Source organism: Anabrus simplex, chromosome 10 (assembly GCF_040414725.1).
Source record: "Anabrus simplex isolate iqAnaSimp1 chromosome 10, ASM4041472v1, whole genome shotgun sequence".
Taxonomy (NCBI): Eukaryota; Metazoa; Arthropoda; class Insecta; order Orthoptera; family Tettigoniidae; genus Anabrus; species Anabrus simplex.
The window spans coordinates 119,354,402-119,372,163 of record NC_090274.1 but is presented as its reverse complement, the minus strand read 5'-3'; the positions used below and the strand labels follow the sequence as shown (position 1 = coordinate 119,372,163).

At 41.3% G+C, this 17,762-nt stretch overlaps 1 protein-coding gene across 1 annotated transcript in view; it reads left to right on the top strand.

The window, feature by feature from the left end:
* LOC137502360 (zinc finger protein 90-like) overlaps positions 1 to 17,485 on the top strand; it is a 100,194-nt gene extending 82,709 nt beyond the window's left edge. The window contains exon 7 of the mRNA XM_068229371.1: positions 17,384 to 17,485. Within this exon, the coding sequence (XP_068085472.1) occupies positions 17,384 to 17,485 (102 nt within the window). The remainder of the gene's footprint in view (positions 1 to 17,383) is intronic.
* The last annotated feature ends 277 nt before the right edge of the window (positions 17,486 to 17,762 follow it).

Below are 17,762 nucleotides of genomic sequence, written 5' to 3'. Positions count from 1 at the left end.
TACCCGTAAAATTAAAGTACAATGAATAGCCATGTTTCAAAGCGTGTACACAATACCTATCGATTTTACATGCATCGACCATCGAACTAAACTTCATCCGCTAGATCGTGCTGCTATTTTAGCATAAAATATGCCCATAAAATTAAAGTACAATGAATAGCCATGTTCCAAAGCGTGTACACATTACCTATCGATTTTGCATGCATCGACTCTCGTACTAAACTTCTTCCGCTAGATTGTGCTGCTGTCTTAGCATAACCTATACGCGTGACCTTAAAGTACAATGAATAGCCATGTTTCAAAGCGTGTACATATTACCTATCGACTTTGCATGCAACAAATATCGTACTAAACTTCTTCCACTAGGTTGTGCTGCTATCATAGCATAACTTATACACATGAACTTAAAGTACAAAGAATAGCCATGTTTCAAAGCGTGTACACATTACTTATTGATTTTGCATTCATCGAATCTCGTACTAAACTTCTTCCGCTAGATTGTGCTGCTGTCTTAGCATAACCTATACGCGTGACCTTAAAGTACAATGAATAGCCATGTTTCAAAGCGTGTACATATTACCTATCGACTTTGCATGCAACAAATATAGTACTAAACTTCTTCCACTAGGTTGTGCTGCTATCTTAGCATAACTTATACACATGAACTTAAAGTACAAAGAATAGCCATGTTTCAAGGCGTGTACACAATACCTATCGATTTTACATGCATCGACTATCGAACTAGACTTCTTCCGCTAGAGCATGTAGCAATCGCTTTTGTGTATCCCTAACCCATGTGCACGAATTTAAAGCACAAAGAAGAGCTATGTTCTAAAGCATGTACACATCACCTATCGATAATGTATGTATCGAATATCGTACTAAACTTCTCCTGCCAGAGCGCACGACTATCGCTTGTATGTGCACGAACTTAGAGCATAAAGAATAGCAATGTATAAAAATCTTGTAAACAAAGCAGCAGCATTAAGTATAGCCATGTTTAAATGCGTGTACACATCATGTATCCATGATGCACGCAGTACTAAGCTTATTCCATTATAATGTACAAAGTTCGCATGTGTTTGTGCTGCTATCTTAGCATAGCCTATGTGCATGAACTTAAAGCATAAAGAATAGTTATGTGTAAAAAATCTTGTGAACATTGCAGAATGTTTACTACGTAGGTGTAGACATTGAACTTTGCATGCTGAGGCAGCATACTACGTGACCGTGACGTCACGACAACGTGCTCTTGTTTGGTAAACATAGCCACGTGCTTTTTTGACAGCTGTCTTCTTGACGAACCCTAACCTCACTTTGAAGGACAATAGAGCGTCGCTAACCTCACTGCTGCCATCTTTACGGCGGTAAACCTCAAGGCTGCCACCTTATGCATGTTATAGCGCGGAGTTTAAAATCCAACAACGGAACATTGTTAACCTCACTCTTGTCATCTTTACAGCAGTAAACCTCAAGGCTGCCTCCTTATGCATGTTGTAGCGCGGAATTTATAATCCAACAACAGAACATTGCTAAACTCTCTGCTATCATCTTGAAAAGTTCAGTGATCCAAACACTAGTTCGAAAAACGTAACTCATCGCACCTCGGGGATTTTATTAGGTAAGACGTAACCCCTAGGTTCCATTCCTTGTTCTGAACATGAAACCATTTACAAATAAAGATTAATTTACTACACTTAACAAAGTACAAGCGTTCTTGCTGATAGCGATCGATGAGGTTGTTGCTCCTTTAGCCCTTTAGCCCTTCGGCCCTTTAGCCCATTAGCCCTTTAGCCCTTTTGCCCATTAGCCCTTTTGCCCATTAGCCCCTTAGCCTATTAGCCCTACAAGGAATGTGCGGTAAACTAACCTTCTTAGAACAAAGGTATCATCTGACATGTTCTAAACACATGTTGTATCGAGTACAGTGTTCGGTTCTACTTATTTAGTGTTCTAAACACTTCAATCAATGTTCCGGTCACATGATAAAGTTAACGGCATAGAGTGCAGTTTTCGATTCCAGCCTTGTTACGTTTCTTCTGTGATTTGCAAGCCTAAACATGCTTAATGACGTTATCACTGCAGCACGTGCATTCTCTAGCTATTCCGATGCAGGTTTAAACTTGTTCGATAGAGCTATGCCTTGACATAAGAGGAGGACTTAACAGCTTATGAAAAAGCACGTCGAATTTTTCAAATTACCCGCCGCCGCATTTCAATGGTATGAGGTTTAGTGCTGTAAAAATACCTGCACGATGCAAAGGTAGCTTTCTTCATCAGAGCAGCCACCATCTTGTGTAAGCACCTCTAGGCCGTATCATAAGCAGCTGTGTATAGTCATCGTCTTGTCGCTGCTACATCCCGCAAGCACCCCTAGGGCGTCTCATGAGAACAGTAGTCATCTTGTGCAAGCGCTCTAAAGCTGTCTCATAAGAAGCTATGTATAGCCGCCATCTTGTAGAAATAGATAGCTGCCGATGCCAAAGGGCCTAAGTAGGAATCGAACCGTCGATCTCATCATTAGACTATGTTTTTCTTATGCTATCATGTTCCTGATACTGCAAACCTAGGTATCAGGTAGAAAATTTTTGTCCGTTTTCGAGATATTTAACATTTTGTATTTAAGCCCCAAATGTAATGAATCGAACCTGCACGGTACGTTATACTCTCTACCATAGCTAGACCTGATCATGTTATGAAGACTTGCTTCATTACAAGCTGAAACAGAGCTAATGTCAAAGGGCCTAAGTTAGAACCGAACCGTTGATCTCATCATTAGACTATGTTTTTCTTATGATATCATGTTCCCCATACTGAGAACCGAGGTATTGGGTAGAAAAATTTTGTCCGTTTTGCTCTACGATGCACCGTTTTCGAGATATTTAACATTATGCATTTAAGCCACAAATTTAATGAATCGAACTAGCACGACACGTTAGCCTCTAAGCTAGCTTTCTTCATAAGAGCAGCAGCCATCTAGCGCAAGCACCCTTAAGGCGTCTCATAAGGAGTCGTGTATAGCAGCCATCTTGCGTCCGCCATCTTGCGCTAGCATCCTTAGGGCATCTCTAGCCATCTTGTGCAAGGACCCTTAAGCCGCCTCATAAGAGCAACCGCCATCTTGCGCAAGCAGCTCTAGGGCTTCTCATAAGGAGCCTTGTATAACTGCAATTTTGCGCAAGCATCCCAAGGGCATCTCATAGGAACCTATGTATAGCGGCCATCTTGCATAAGCACCTTTAAGGAGTCATGTATAGCCACCATCTTGTGCAATTAGCGTCGAGAGATGGCTGATGTAGAATTTTTCTTTTTAAATTATCCGCCACCATATTTCAAAGGTATGTACCTAAAGAGTGTAGCACTGAGCTCTATAGATTAAAGATGGCGGATGACAGCTGACAAAAAGCGCGTGAGTTTGTTTACTAAACAACAGCATGTGGAATTTTTCAATTTGCCGCCACCAAATTTCAAGAGGTATCTAGCTAAAGATGGCAGCACGGTGCTCTCTTGATTAAAGATGGCGGATGACAGCTAACAGAACATTTCAAATTGCCCGCTACTACAGAGAGCAGCACGGTGCTCTGTGGATTAAAGATAGCGGATGACAGCTGAAGAAATTGCCCGCATGATAGCAGCACAGTGCTCTATTGATTAAAGATGGTGGATGACAGCTGTCAAAAAAAGCACGTGGCTTTGTTTACTAAACAAGAGCACATAGAATTTTTCAAATTGCCGCCACCACATTTCAAAGGTATCTAGCTAAAGATGGCAGCACGGTGCTCTCTTGATTAAGGATGGCGGATGACAGCTAACAGAACTTTTCAAATTGCCCGCTATTACATAGAGGGCAGCACGGTGCTCTGTAGATTAAAGATGGCGGATGACAGCTGACGAAATTGCCCGCATGATAGCAGCACAGTGCTCTATTGATTAAAGATGGTGGATGACAGCTGTCAAAAAGCACGTGGCTTTGTTTCCAAACAAGAGCACATAGAATTTTTCAAATTGCCGCCACCACATTTCAAAGGTATCTAGCTAAAGATGGCAGCACGGTGCTCTCTTGATTAAGGATGGCGGATGACAGCTAACAGAACTTTTCAAATTGCCCGCTATTACATAGAGGGCAGCACGGTGCTCTGTAGATTAAAGATGGCGGATGACAGCTGACGAAATTGCCCGCATGATAGCAGCACAGTGCTCTATTGATTAAAGATGGTGGATGACAGCTGTCAAAAAGCACGTGGCTTTGTTTCCAAACAAGAGCACATAGAATTTTTCAAATTGCCGCCACCACATTTCAAAGGTAACTAGCTAAAGAGCGCAGCACTAAGGTTTGTGATGCAAGATGGCGGATGACAGCTGTCAGAAAAAAGCACATGAGTTTGTAAAGCATGTGGAACTTGCTACCGCCACAAAGAGGGCAGCACGGTGCTCTCTGGATTAAAGATTGCTGCTATCAAAAAGCATTTTTCAAATTATCCGCCACCACATTTCAAAGGTAAGTAGCTAAAAGGGCACCACTGTGCTCTATGGATTAAAGATGGTGGATGACAGCTGTCAGAAAAGCACGTAGATTTGTTTACCGATTCAAATCTCGCGCTAGTAAGGTTAAGTTGGTAGCACTAAAGTTTAGGCCCGTTAAGATGGCAACACTGCGGATGACAGCTGTTACGTACCACATTTCAAAGGTAAGTAGCTAAAGAGGGCAGCACTGTGCTCTACAGATTAAAGATGGCGGATGTCAGCTATCAAAAAAGCACATGGCTTTGTTTCCAAACAAGAGCACGTGGAATTTGCCGCCACCACATTTTAAAGGTATCTGGCTAAAGAGGGCAGCACTGGGCTCTGTTGATTAAAGATGGCGGATTACGGCTGTCAAAAAAGCGCGTGAGTTTGTTTCCAAACAAGAGCATGTAGAATTTGCCGCCACCACATAGAGGGCAGCACGGTGCTCTCTTGATTAAAGATGGCTGCTGTCATGTCGAATTGGCTGCCACCACATTTCAAAGGTATCAAGCTAAAGAGGGCAGCACGGTGCTCAAAGATGGCTGCTGCCAAAAAGCATTTTTCAAATTATCCGCCACCACATTTCAAAGGTAAGTAGCTAAAGAGGGCAGCACTCTGCTCTATAGATTAAAGATGGCGGATGACAGCTGTCAAAAAAAGCACGTGGATTTGTTTATCTCGCTCTAGTGTGGTTAAGTTGGTAGCACTAAGGTTTAGGCCCGCCAAGATGGCAGCACTGCGGATGACAGGTGACGAATTTGCAGCTACTGCGATAAAGAGGGCAGCACGGTGCTCTGTAGTTTAAAGATGGTGGATGACAGCTGTCAAAAAAGCACGTGGATTTGTTTACCTATTCAAATCTCGCGCTAGTTAGGTTAAGTTGGTACTACTGAGGTTTAGGCCCGTCAAGATGGTAGTACTGAGGTTAGCGATGCGTTGTTGTCTGTCAAAAAGCACGTGGCTGTCAAAAAACACGCGGCTTTGTTTACCGATTCAAATCTCGCGCTAGTTAGGTTATGTTGGTACTACTGAGGTTTAGGCCCGTCAAGATGGCAGCAGTGAGGTTAGCGATGCGTTGTTGTCGATGATAGCTGTCGAAAAGCACGTGGCTTTGTTTACAAATTCAAATTTCCCGCGGGTGGTGGAGGAGACCTCTGGGAGGCCTCTGGCTGTGGTGGTGGTGGAGGAGGCATCTGGGAGGCCTCTGGCTGTGGTGGCGGTGGAGGAGGCATCTGGGAGGCCTCTGGCTGTGGTGGCGGTGGAGGTGGCCTCTGGGAGCCCGCGGTGGCGGTGGCGCCAGAACCCGCTTATTATACTACTTGCTAGATCTACTCTCCCATGAAGAGATTATACTATTTCACCGCTTGGGTACAGTCAGTTTCCACAGTTTTCTTTTCCGACTGGCTCCATCGTTGTATTTTATATTCTGGACCTATATGTATGTAGAAACAAAGTTAACGGCCTTCCTACCGAACAGCCGAATCACTATCTTCGAAGTCGGACACTGTCCCGTCAACAAGCTTCTCAAGAATATACTCAATTTCTGTCTCTTTCCGTTTCCTTCCAAAATGCTTAATTTTGCTCAGTATTGTTTTGACGTTAGGATATGGTAACACAGTTTACCCCTTTAGTACGAATGTTGCTTTAGATTAACAACAACATCAAACCTATTTATAACAAAATAATATTTCTAAATTTAAGTTTATCTGGTGCACATGGTATTTTTAAAGCTTTTTACACCAAACAAAATAAATACATTCCTAATGCAACACACTCTCACTTATAAAACGTAGAAATTAAACAACAAGATATAATCCTCCATGACCATGCAGTACACCACTGGCAACTTTTTTGTCTAGGAGAAATTATATACGATTTTTCTGCCATCTGTTGACTGATTATGGTAGCTTACATCTATAGTTAATTCACAGCAACGTTCGAACACAAGGGGAAAATAATAAGCTAGGTGCATGTATGTACTGAACATCATATTAAACTAAAGTAACATTGGGATGAAAGGGTTAGCAAGTCCCGAGTCAAACAATATTGATACAAGGTATGGCGATACAGCCCGCACAAGAGAATCCACGACTCAACACTGAGTTACCCTGTGTCTTTACTGGAATAGTTCATTTACAACCACGGATACCCGCAGTTACCTTGGGTAAACGTTGGGCGGTAATAATAATTTTAAAAAAGTTTACGAGCTACGTAAAGTGTTCTAAAACTCAACACGGTTGTATCACTCATTCATTGAAGTCGCTTGCATCCGTACAGCGCACAGTTCACTCGAATTAATCAGTTTATTCGCTATTTTGAAACAACAGTTCACAGAACAAAGGGATACTGGGAGCTCGCCTGGCATACGTCCGCCCCTGGTGAAACAAAAGGTACAAGTGTCTGGGCTGACGCTTCTGCAACCTTCTAACAACTAAGAGGCTATCCCCACTCAAAACTCGAATATGGCCTGTCCACGGCCTAACAGAAACAAAATAGTGCGATAATTAGGTGACCAGTATTCACCTGATGTACATGAGACATATCCGTGCGAAATCCGATCGTGGGATCTGTCGTAATTAATAAATATCTCTCCTTGGTTTCTCCCCTCCTCGGGTGAATCTCCGTGTAAATGACGTGTGAAGAAATATGCCAGATGGCTGCCAGTATTTTTACATGGTTATATAACCAACTATTCTTTCTCTATCAGTAAATTATTAACATAAAAAGCCCCACATACCCTAAATAAATGCTCCAATTATAACCAGATCTTCTGGATCGAAAAGCAATGCTGGAATATGAATTTCATTCATTCCTTCGGCGTAGGTAATTAAGTTCACAATGCGGCTTTAAATAACGCTCCCATATTCCGATTCGAAACAGTTTTCATTTCCCACTCGACTAGTACATGCTGCTAGGCAAGGAAAAGGTTGTGCAACAGATCGTAACTACAGAAATATTTAAGTATAAAATTTAAAGGGTTGTTTTATCTCTTAAAAAATATCTTCTCAAAATAGCGTTACGTCTGCGACTTATAGGACTAGTCTTGACCAAAGGTCTTTGAATCATGCCCCTGTCAGGTGCAATATTATTAACCCATTCGGTGAGATCCGTTTCTACAAGTCGCCTGCACGGCTGGGTACGTAGATATATCCGCCAATTCTAATTAGTATTTTTTCTGCATTGCCTTGCCGCAGATGTTTCAGCAGTGTATTCTGGATGAGTCTTCCCTCTGAGGTGAATGATTTCAACTATGTCCTCCCAATATCAATGTGTCACACACGTATTGCTTGCATCATAAAAGAACGCAACTAACGTCCAGACAAGAACGACCTAAAGCCTCGCGCTGAAGCTTTAGGTCATCGCCTAATCGTCCCTTGGAAGCAATACTACAGCTGTAGAAGGGATTTCTGGAGATTATGATGTTACACAGACCATTCTCATGACACATTAGAACTTTGGTCTGATATAATATCCCTGGTATTGAGTTCGTCCTTCACGACTCTAGTGTGTTTACAGCGAGTTACAGGGCATTTAATATCCCACGCATTTGTTCCGTAATACAGGCACAATTCATGACTTTCTACCAAACTGCAGAGATCGGGTTCTATTCTATTCTTCTTCTTACATTTCTTCCGCTAAAATGTCTAAAATTAATTACAGGTCCCCATCATTAGACGAAGAATATTTACGGGTCATGATAAACGAAATGTTGGAATTTAGTGGGGAGGATAGTGATCTTAGTGAAAGAAGTTCTACAGACGGGGAATTCGTAAGTTACAGGAAGTTACCTGGAACTAGTACTGCAGGCTCGAGTGTAGAGGATTCGGGCCCAGCTGATGCGAATATTCCGCCGTCGCAAAACAGACAAAACGTGTTAGGTACCAGATCTTGTAGCGACCATGACAATGACAGTGTTAATGATAATACCGATCACATTAAAAACAGTGCAACTTCTTCGTCAACCTGGAATGAAAATAGACAAAGAAGGTCCCGCTTTTATCCAAAATTCCATCATGATGTAAAGGGAGAGTTTCTATGGAAAAGCAAACTGAGCGAAATATTTTAATTATTTTTATGACGAGATATACCAGAACATAGCTGAACATACAGAAGATGTCTGGAAAAAAATCACACAGAAAACCCAGGCTAGTAAGATATAATGAAGGAGTCAACATTAATACCGGGTCCGGATAAATAAGTACGTAATAAAGCTTCTTGTGGGCATACTGTTGCCGCAGGTTTTTTTACAGAAACCTAAATTGGGACATTATATTTCTCGCAATCGGTTTTTGACTACGCTTATTTTCTATGAGCTGATGACACCAATAGATTTTTCTCACTGGACTTAGTGGCTCAGGCGGCTGAGGCGCTGGCCGGCCTTCTTACCGCAGCTTCGCAGGTTCGATCCTGGCTCAGTCCGGTGGTATTTGAAGTTGCTCAATTATGTCAGACTCGTGTTGGTAAATTTACTGGCATGCGAAACAACACTTTTAAGGCCGAATTCTGCACCTTGACGTCTCAGGAAACCGTAGATCTAGTGTTAGTGGAACGTATAGCCAATAACATTATTCAATTCATTCATATCATTTTTGCTCTTATGGAGAGAGTTTGAACGCGAATATCTCATGATGACACAATTTTCACTTCCTTCCCTTCTTCATCTTCTCTTCCCCAAATCTCTTCATCCTTTGGCTATGCTCCTAATTCCTTTGTTCTGACCTCAATATTCCTGTCTTCTTCTTCTCATTCACTATAAATTTTGTATCCCTAAAAATTTTTTCTAAATTATTTTCTGTCTCCTATTATGTTATTGTTGATCTCCACCTGCCTTAAGACATCCGCTATTTCATGATACGAATTTGTTTTCTTGCTTGAACCACATCAAATGTTTTCTTTGTAAGTCTGTTATTATCCATTGTGTGTATGTGCCCATAGAAAGTTAGTCTGCCTTTCCTGTTCATGTCTGTGAGTCTGTCAGTGTGCTGGTAGGTAGGTCATTTCATCCAATAACATTATTATTATATTTTCCTTCACAACATTTTTACATTTCTCTGACAATGAAGCGTATAATGGATAAATTCCTCCCCAAATATACAAGATAAGGCCAGTATTTTACCACCTGGTAGAAAAATGTTTGTAAGCTTATACTCCTGATGGCAAAGAGTCAGTTGATGAGAATCTCTTGTTATGGAAATGGTGGTCAGGGTGGAAAGTTCACGTACCAATGAAACGACCGTGTTTCGGAATGGAATCATACAAATATAGTGAAATCGGGATGAACATGATCTGCTTGTGTGTGTGTATCATAATGAACAGCTGTAAAAGACATAACACTGTGAAGACTGAAAATACTGTAAGTATTTCATGTAGTATAATATCGTCCGTGTATGTCACTTATGAATTGTAGGTAGGCCTATATGAATTGAAGCCCTCAAAAGCGCTAGCCAACATAGAAAGTGCCGTTACTATTATAATTAATTCCATTTAAGAACATGTAAACGTTGTAAATCTACAATTTACAAGTACATAAAATTTATTTCCATGCAAGGATTGTTAGTAAACTGCCTAAAATATTTAGGTATGAGTTACTATTTTAAAGAAACCAGATCTCAACTATTAGGGAGACACAAGCTCTGTATCATAGTGTGAAAGCTCTTGGAACTTCTTGCGTAAAGGATTGAAAAATTAAAATAGGATTTTCAACTATTAAATACACTATATTCAAAGAGATATTTATCTTAGCGCCCTTCTATAGTTCGTTTTGGTGTAAGATGGTTTCTACGCAAGTAATTAAACATTTTCTTCAATCATGGAAATCGCTCCCCACCTGGGAGTGAGCCGGATTTAAGTCATTCTATAGGGAGAACCTGGTGAAGCATATTAAATCCTTATCCTTTTAAGTTTCAATCTTGGGTGCGCTTCACTTTATTCAAAAGTCTTGGAAAGTTGTGAAGCAGACTACAATTTCAACTCTTGCCTGCCAGTGAAAGAAGGAGGCCTGCTTCCTGATGTATGGAGAATGTTGTAGTCAAACTGCACTGTTGAGGACTTCGTTTCTGGGGAGGATTCTTTGATAACTGCAGAGGAAGGAAATGTGGAGGAGTTGGTAGCATAACAAGAAGAAGAAGAGCACAGTGAAATGATGCTTACCAGTACTGAGGTAATTGCTGCAGTGGACACTTAACGTAGATGTATGAATGATATACTGATGATGGCTTCCTCCCGGGTAAAATATTCCGGAGGTAAACTAGTCCCCCATTCGGATCTCCGGGTGAGGACTACACGAGAGGGGGCGATCATCAGGAAGATGGATACTGACACACTGCGAGTCGGAGCGTGGAATGTTAGAAGTTTGAATTGTTGTGGTAGGTTAGAGAATCTGAAAAGGGAGATGGATAGGCTAAAGTTAGATGTAGTTGGTATAAGTGAAGTAGGTTGGCAGGAAGAACAAGATTTTTGGTCAGGCGACTACCGAATTATCAACAGAAGGTGAAATGCAGGAGTTGGTTTAATAATGAATAAGAAAATAGGGCAACGGTTAAGCTACTACGACCACCATAGTGAAAGAATTATTTTCGTCAAGATAGACACCAACCAATGCCCACCACAATAATGCAGGACTATATGCATACTAGTTCAGCGGATGATGAAGAAATCGAAAGAATATATGACGAGATAGAAGATTTAATACAATATGTAAAAGGTGACGAGAATCTAATTGTGATGGGAGACTGGAATGCAGAGGTAGGCCAAAGAAGACAAGGTAGTACAGTTGGAGAATTTGGATTGGGACAAAGGAACGAAAGAGGAAGTCGGCTGGTTGAATTCTGCACTGATTATAATTTAGTCCTTGCCAATACTTGGTTCAAACTCCACGAACGATGGCTGTATACGTGGACGAGACCTGGAGACACTGGAAGTATCAAATAGACTTCATTATGATTAGGCAGAAATTCAGAAACCAGCTGTTGGATTGCAAAACTTTCCCAGGAGCAGACGCGGACTCTGACCACAACTTGTTGGTCATGAAATGCCATCTGAAGTTGAAGAAATTGAAGAAAGGAAAGAATGCAAAAAGATGGGATCTAGACAAGTTGAAAGAAAAGAGTGTGAGGGATTGTTTCAAGGAACATGTTGCACAAGGACTAAATATAAAGGCTGAAGGAAACACTATAGAGGAAGAGTGGATAGTCATGAAAAATGAAGTCAGTAGTGCTGCTGAAAAAATTTTAGGAAGGAAGAAAAGATCAACTAAGAATCAGTGGATAACTCAGGAGATACTAGACCTGATTGATGAACGACGAAAATACAAGAATGCTATAAATGAAGAGGGCAGAACAGAATACAGGCGATTAAAGAATCAAGTGGATAGAAAGTGCAAAGTAGCTAAGGAAGAATGGCTGAAGGAGAAGTGCAAGAATGTCGAAGGCTGTATGATCCTGCGAAAGGTAGATGCTGCATACAGGAAAATCAAGGAAACCTTTGTAGAAAGGAAATCTAGGTGTATGAATATTAAGAGCTCAGATGGAAAGCCACTTCTAGGGAAAGAAGACAAAGCAGAAAGATGGCAGGAGCATATCCAACAGTTGTATCAAGGTAAAGATGTAGATAATTTGGTTCTGGAACATGAAGAGGCTGTTGATGCTGATGAAATGGGAGACCCAATTTTGAGGTCAGAGTTTGACAGAGCTGTGAATGACCTAAATACGAACAAGGCACTTGGAATTGATGACATTTCCTCTGAATTACTGACTGCCTTAGGTGAAACCAGCATGGCAAGGTTCTTTCATTTAGTGTGGAAGAGGTATGAGACAGGAGAATCCCCATCCGATTTTCGGCAGAATGTTGTTATACCTATTCCTAAGAAAGCCGGTGCTGACAGGTGTGAAAACTATCGCACCATTCGTTTAGTAACTCATGCCTGCAAAATTTTAACACGTATTATTTACAGAAGAATGGAAAAACAAGTTGAAGCTGAGTTGGGAGAAGATCAATTTGGCTTCAGAAGAAATGTAGGAACACGTGAAGCAATCCTGACTTTACGACTGCTCTTGGAGGATCGAATCAAGGACAAGCCCACGTACATGGCATTCGTAGATCTAGAAAAGGCATTCGATAATGTTGATTGGACCAAGCTATTTCAGATTCTGAAGGTGATAGGGATCAGATAACGAGAACGAAGAATTATCTACAATCTGTAACAAAATCAGTCTGCAGTGATAAGAGTCGAGGGCTTTGAAAAAGAAGCAGCAATCCAGAAAGGAGTGAGGCAAGGCTGCAGTTTGTCCCTTCTCCTTTTCAATGTTTACATAGAACAGGCAGTAAAGGAAATCAAAGAGAAGTTTGGAAAGGGATTCACAGTCCAAGGAGAGGAAATCAAAACCTTGAGATTTGCCGATGATATTGTCATTTTATCTGAGACTGCAGAAGATCTCGAGAAGTTGCTGAATGGTATGGATGAAGTCTTGGGTAAGGAGTACAAGATGAAAATAAATAAGTCCAAAACAAAAGTAATGGAGTGCAGTCGAACGAAGGCAGGTGATGTAGGAAATATTAGATTAGGAAATGAAGTCTTAAAGGAAGTAGATGAATATTGTTACTTGGGTAGTAAAATAACTAACGATGGCAGAAGTAAGGAGGACATAAAATGCAGACTAGCACAAGCAAGGAAGAGCTTTCTTAAGAAAAGAAATTTGCTCACTTCAAACATTGATATCGGAAGTAGAAAGATGTTTTTGAAGACTTTCGTGTGGAGCGTGGCATTGTATGGAAGTGAAACATGGACAATAACTAGCTCAGAAAGAAAGAGAATAGAAGCTTTTGAAATGTGGTGTTAAAGAAGAATGCTGAAGGTGAGATGGATAGATCGAATGACGAATGAAGAGATACTGAATCGAATTGGTGAGAGGAGATCGATTTGGCTAAATTTGACGAGAAGAAGAGATAGAATGATAGGACACATCTTAAGACACCTAGGACTTGTTCAGTTGGTTTTTGACAGAAGTGTAGGTGGTAGGAACGGTAGGGGTAGGCCATGGTATGAATATGACAAGCAGATTAGAGCAGATGTAGGATGCAATAGTTACGTAGAAATGAAAAGTTTAGCGCAGGATAGGGTGGCATGGAGAGCTGCATAAAACCAATCTATGGACTGATGACTCAAACACAACACATATGTCATCTGTAGAGGGGCCTGAAAATTATTGTCATAACCTTTATGAAGTTGAGAAACAAATAGAGGATGTTAGAGATAAACAGTATAAACGTTAATCTATTCCGGTCTCTTTCGGTAGGAAGCAGTGTTTGTGTATATATGTATTAATGTTATAATTAGAAGTTTCCAGACACAAACGAATATTCATGGCAATCAGCAACCACTGCACGTGAATTTAACACAGATTCTGGCACATCACTTCGTGACAGAAGAAAATCCTGAAGACTACGTTCCATGTTTGTTGCCTGCACAAGAGTCAAAATCTGTTGAACACTTTGAGGCACACCTTCCTCTTGCTACTCATCATCACACGGATTCCCATCACTTATTATATATATTGTTTGAGAAATTGATATGTTAGCATATACGGGTATGTCTCTTATGTTACTTGTGTGTTACTTTGTGTTACTTTGTGTTACTTTCCTCTAATTCAGAATCCTTGGTTCTGTTGCAAAATTCAATTTTGTTGTTGAGTACAGCTGTCAAAGTGAACCTAACATATTCCTTTAAAGAACTGGATAAAATTTGGCATCAAATAGGTTGGACTATTTCTAAAATTTACTAATTGAACTTACAGGTGTGTTCATTTTATGAATTGTGAATAGTGTAGTTTAAATATTATTTTATGACATTTATGACAGAAAAACCTGTTTAAGACGTCCCTACAGGGAACAACAAAATGAACGTGTTGAGCATGGAAACGTACTACTGAATATACGAATAAAAACTATCCAACAAGGATATAGAAACAATAAATACGACTCTTTCCGACATGAGGGCACTTTACGTTGTGTATCCGCGGGTACAGTGTAAACTATATCTACCCTATCTAAAGATGAGAGGAAAATATTATTAAAAGGTGTGAAAAACGCGACAAAACAAATATGAAAACCTACCAGGGCTACTGCGCAAGATGGCCGCGACGCGCAATTTACCTCCAGCCACGCGTTACGTCCTCTGACACCTTCAGACAATAGGATGCCGTTATCTTATGGAATACTGTCGAAGGGGCGCCTGACTTGAGAGAGCATGGGTTAGCGAACTAGCGGTCATTAGTTGAGTCTAGGCATGATGTATTCTAAGTTGTTGTCTATCTAACCTCCCTTGGCCAACTCTTGTAGGGCACTTTATTCTGATGTGGTGGGGTTCTGGAAGAGTAACGATCCTCTAGGGGCACCCTTGCCTTAGGTAGAAGTCGAGCAACGTGTGTTGTTGTGTCTGCATTGGTGAAATCGTGATGGTCTTTAGCTGAGTCTAGGCATGTTGTGTGCTAAGCTGTCGTCTATCTAACCTCCTTGGCCAACTCTTGTAGGGGGTACTTCAGCCACAGGGGAGCAGAGTAAATGCCACTCCTAAGGATTCGAACGTGGAGTTGACATAAACTCAAAAACTAAAAAGCTCAAGTGCAATTCAAATATCCGCACCCTGATTGAAATATGTGTACGATGAAGATGTACTGACTACAGTAAATGTGGAGACGTGTACATGTCAGCAGAAAAAATAGCGACTTTGCGAGCTAAGCTGTATTTTTCCGATCTGGTGTTGTAAAGGAATGCGACAGTGTTATGCCGCAAGACACCTGACTTGAGAGAACTCGGAGTCTTCAGCTACAGGTCAAAGCTTGTTCGCGGTGACGTCACCACAACTCTTGCTACTATGATGACGTCACTCCACTCAGATCCTCCTTTTTATGAGGTGAAGTGGAGGGGTAGAAATGCATCAATGGCGTACTGCCAGTCGTGAGGGTGACTAAAAGGGAGGGCTAAATCTGGAGAGAGCTGTGCTAGGACACAGGAGTAAATAGGCATACACAGAGCCTTATAGAGGCATTCTGTCATTTCTTCTTCTTCTCCTTCGGCTTCTTCTTCTTCATCATCTGTTTACCTTCCAGGGTCGGTTTTTCCATCGGACTTAGCGAGGGATCCTACCTCTAACGCCTCAAGGGCAGTGTCCTGGAACTACAGACTCTGGGGGTCGGGCGATACAACTGAGGAGGATGACCAGTACATCACCCCGCCTGGCCCACGCGTTAACCTCTCAAGACCTAACTGCTGGCGTGGTTATGGTCAAAAGTGCTAGGTTAACCCATGCATTTGACGCCATGCTTAACTTTACAAGGGCGTTAGAGTCTCAAGTTTGAGATTCGATCCTACGCTCAACCTAACTAGACGAGATGAGACAAGATCCAGGGACTTTGATTCTGAGATTGGTGGAAGCTGATGGCTACACATAGGACTAGGGATATGGTGTAGTACGAATGATTTATTGATAGGGGCGTAATATTGGGAAGCATCTTCGAAGTTCTAGAAACGGACAGTCTAGCATGCACATATGAGCACGTGCAAGTTGACTAGCTTTGGATGTATTTGCTGACACATCGAATAAAAGTTCATTTTTCTACAAGTTCGCAACTTAGGTACAATCACGCAGGAAGACCTAACCTATCTTCATACTGAATACCCAATATAATACGTAAAAAATAATGTGGTGGCGGAATTTAGCTCTGCAGGATTTCGGGTATTATCAGAATTCCTGAATACAGAATAAAAACCCCTACCTATACTTGACGTTCGATGACCCTGCAGGCTTAATGTTGCGCTGACCACGCGTTAACCTCCCAAGACTTGACATGGTACTAGGGAGATGGTGTATGACTTAATACATATTCTTTATTCATTGAGGCGTAACGCTAAAAAGTGACTTCAGGTCTTGGAGAATTGAGCGACTGCGCAAGGTTTCAGCCAAAGAAAGGCAAAGCCGTGAAAATTAAGACTCCTTAGCCCTCGTAAACCTAATAGCGTGGGGTTCAGAAAAGAACAAGAGTTTACCGAGGAAGGTCAGATAGGATAGATAAAAGTGTGTGGCCTAACACAAGTAGAAGCAGGAGTATGCATGGGCTGTTATGGCATTAACCCGGCGGAGGCTGTGCTAGGGCTTTTATCAAGCATTACCCTAATTCGAGGTTCTATCCTCCTAACCGGATGCCCTTCCTAACTTGCAACACTCGGTGGAGTGATGTAACATAGGTAGGAGGATGATGGAATACTGCTGTAAGAAACGGCTCTTAGCTTCCGATCGTGGTATTAGTGGCTAGAGAAACTCAAGCTGAGTCTGGCATTAATTATAGTTCTTTAACTTTCTTTGAATGGGAATCGAGAGTTGCTATTAATTTGAAAAGATAAACTATTCCCTAGACAAACTGAGGTGCCAAAGAAACCTAAGACAGAATAATAGAATTTTTAAATTAAAAATATATTAACTTTAAAACTAAAATTAAAAAGTGAAGAATATAATTTTCTCTCACAGCTAAGAAATCTCCAAAAATTCACATCATAGACAACTGACAGGTCGTGACAAGCCTAGAAGTAAACATTCAACCGTGAACGTTGAGAAATACAGGTAGTTTAATATAAAACGTGTGGCAGGTGAGGGCTCTATATAACAAAATAAATTCAATGTTTAAATCATCCTTTTAGCGTGCATTTTTTTCTTTCTTTCCTTCCTTCATTCTTTGTTAGCAACCTGACTACAGTGCCACTCAGCTGGCAAAGTTTCTAGAACATTTTAATAGGGCACTTCGTAACTGAATTCTCATGGTGGCCCCATGTAAACCAACTCTAAGGAGGACTCTCTGTTAATTTGTGGTGTTATTGTGTGTTACAGCCTCGGTGTGAACTGTGCGCGGCACTGTATGGATCACTGGCGGAACATGTGGAAGCTGAGAGAAGACACGAGACTGGTGGAAGAATTGGAGAGAACTCCTAAGGAGACAGAGGACAGCCCGAGTTTATAGGAAGAAGTGCTGAAAAAGATGGAGATGGTGATAGAACAGAGGGAGAAGGCATTTGAGAAGAAAGCAAAGGATTTGGAGAAAGCACGTAAGGAGAGAGAAGAGGAGTTGGAGAGAGCAAGTAAGAAGAGAGAGGAGGAAAAGGAAAGAGCATGTAAGGATGGAGAGAAGGTTGTTGAGAAGCGAGAACTGGCGTGCGAGGTAAGAGAGAAACTTCCTCTCCAGAGAGAGAAGACGTGGCGGAACAGAGAG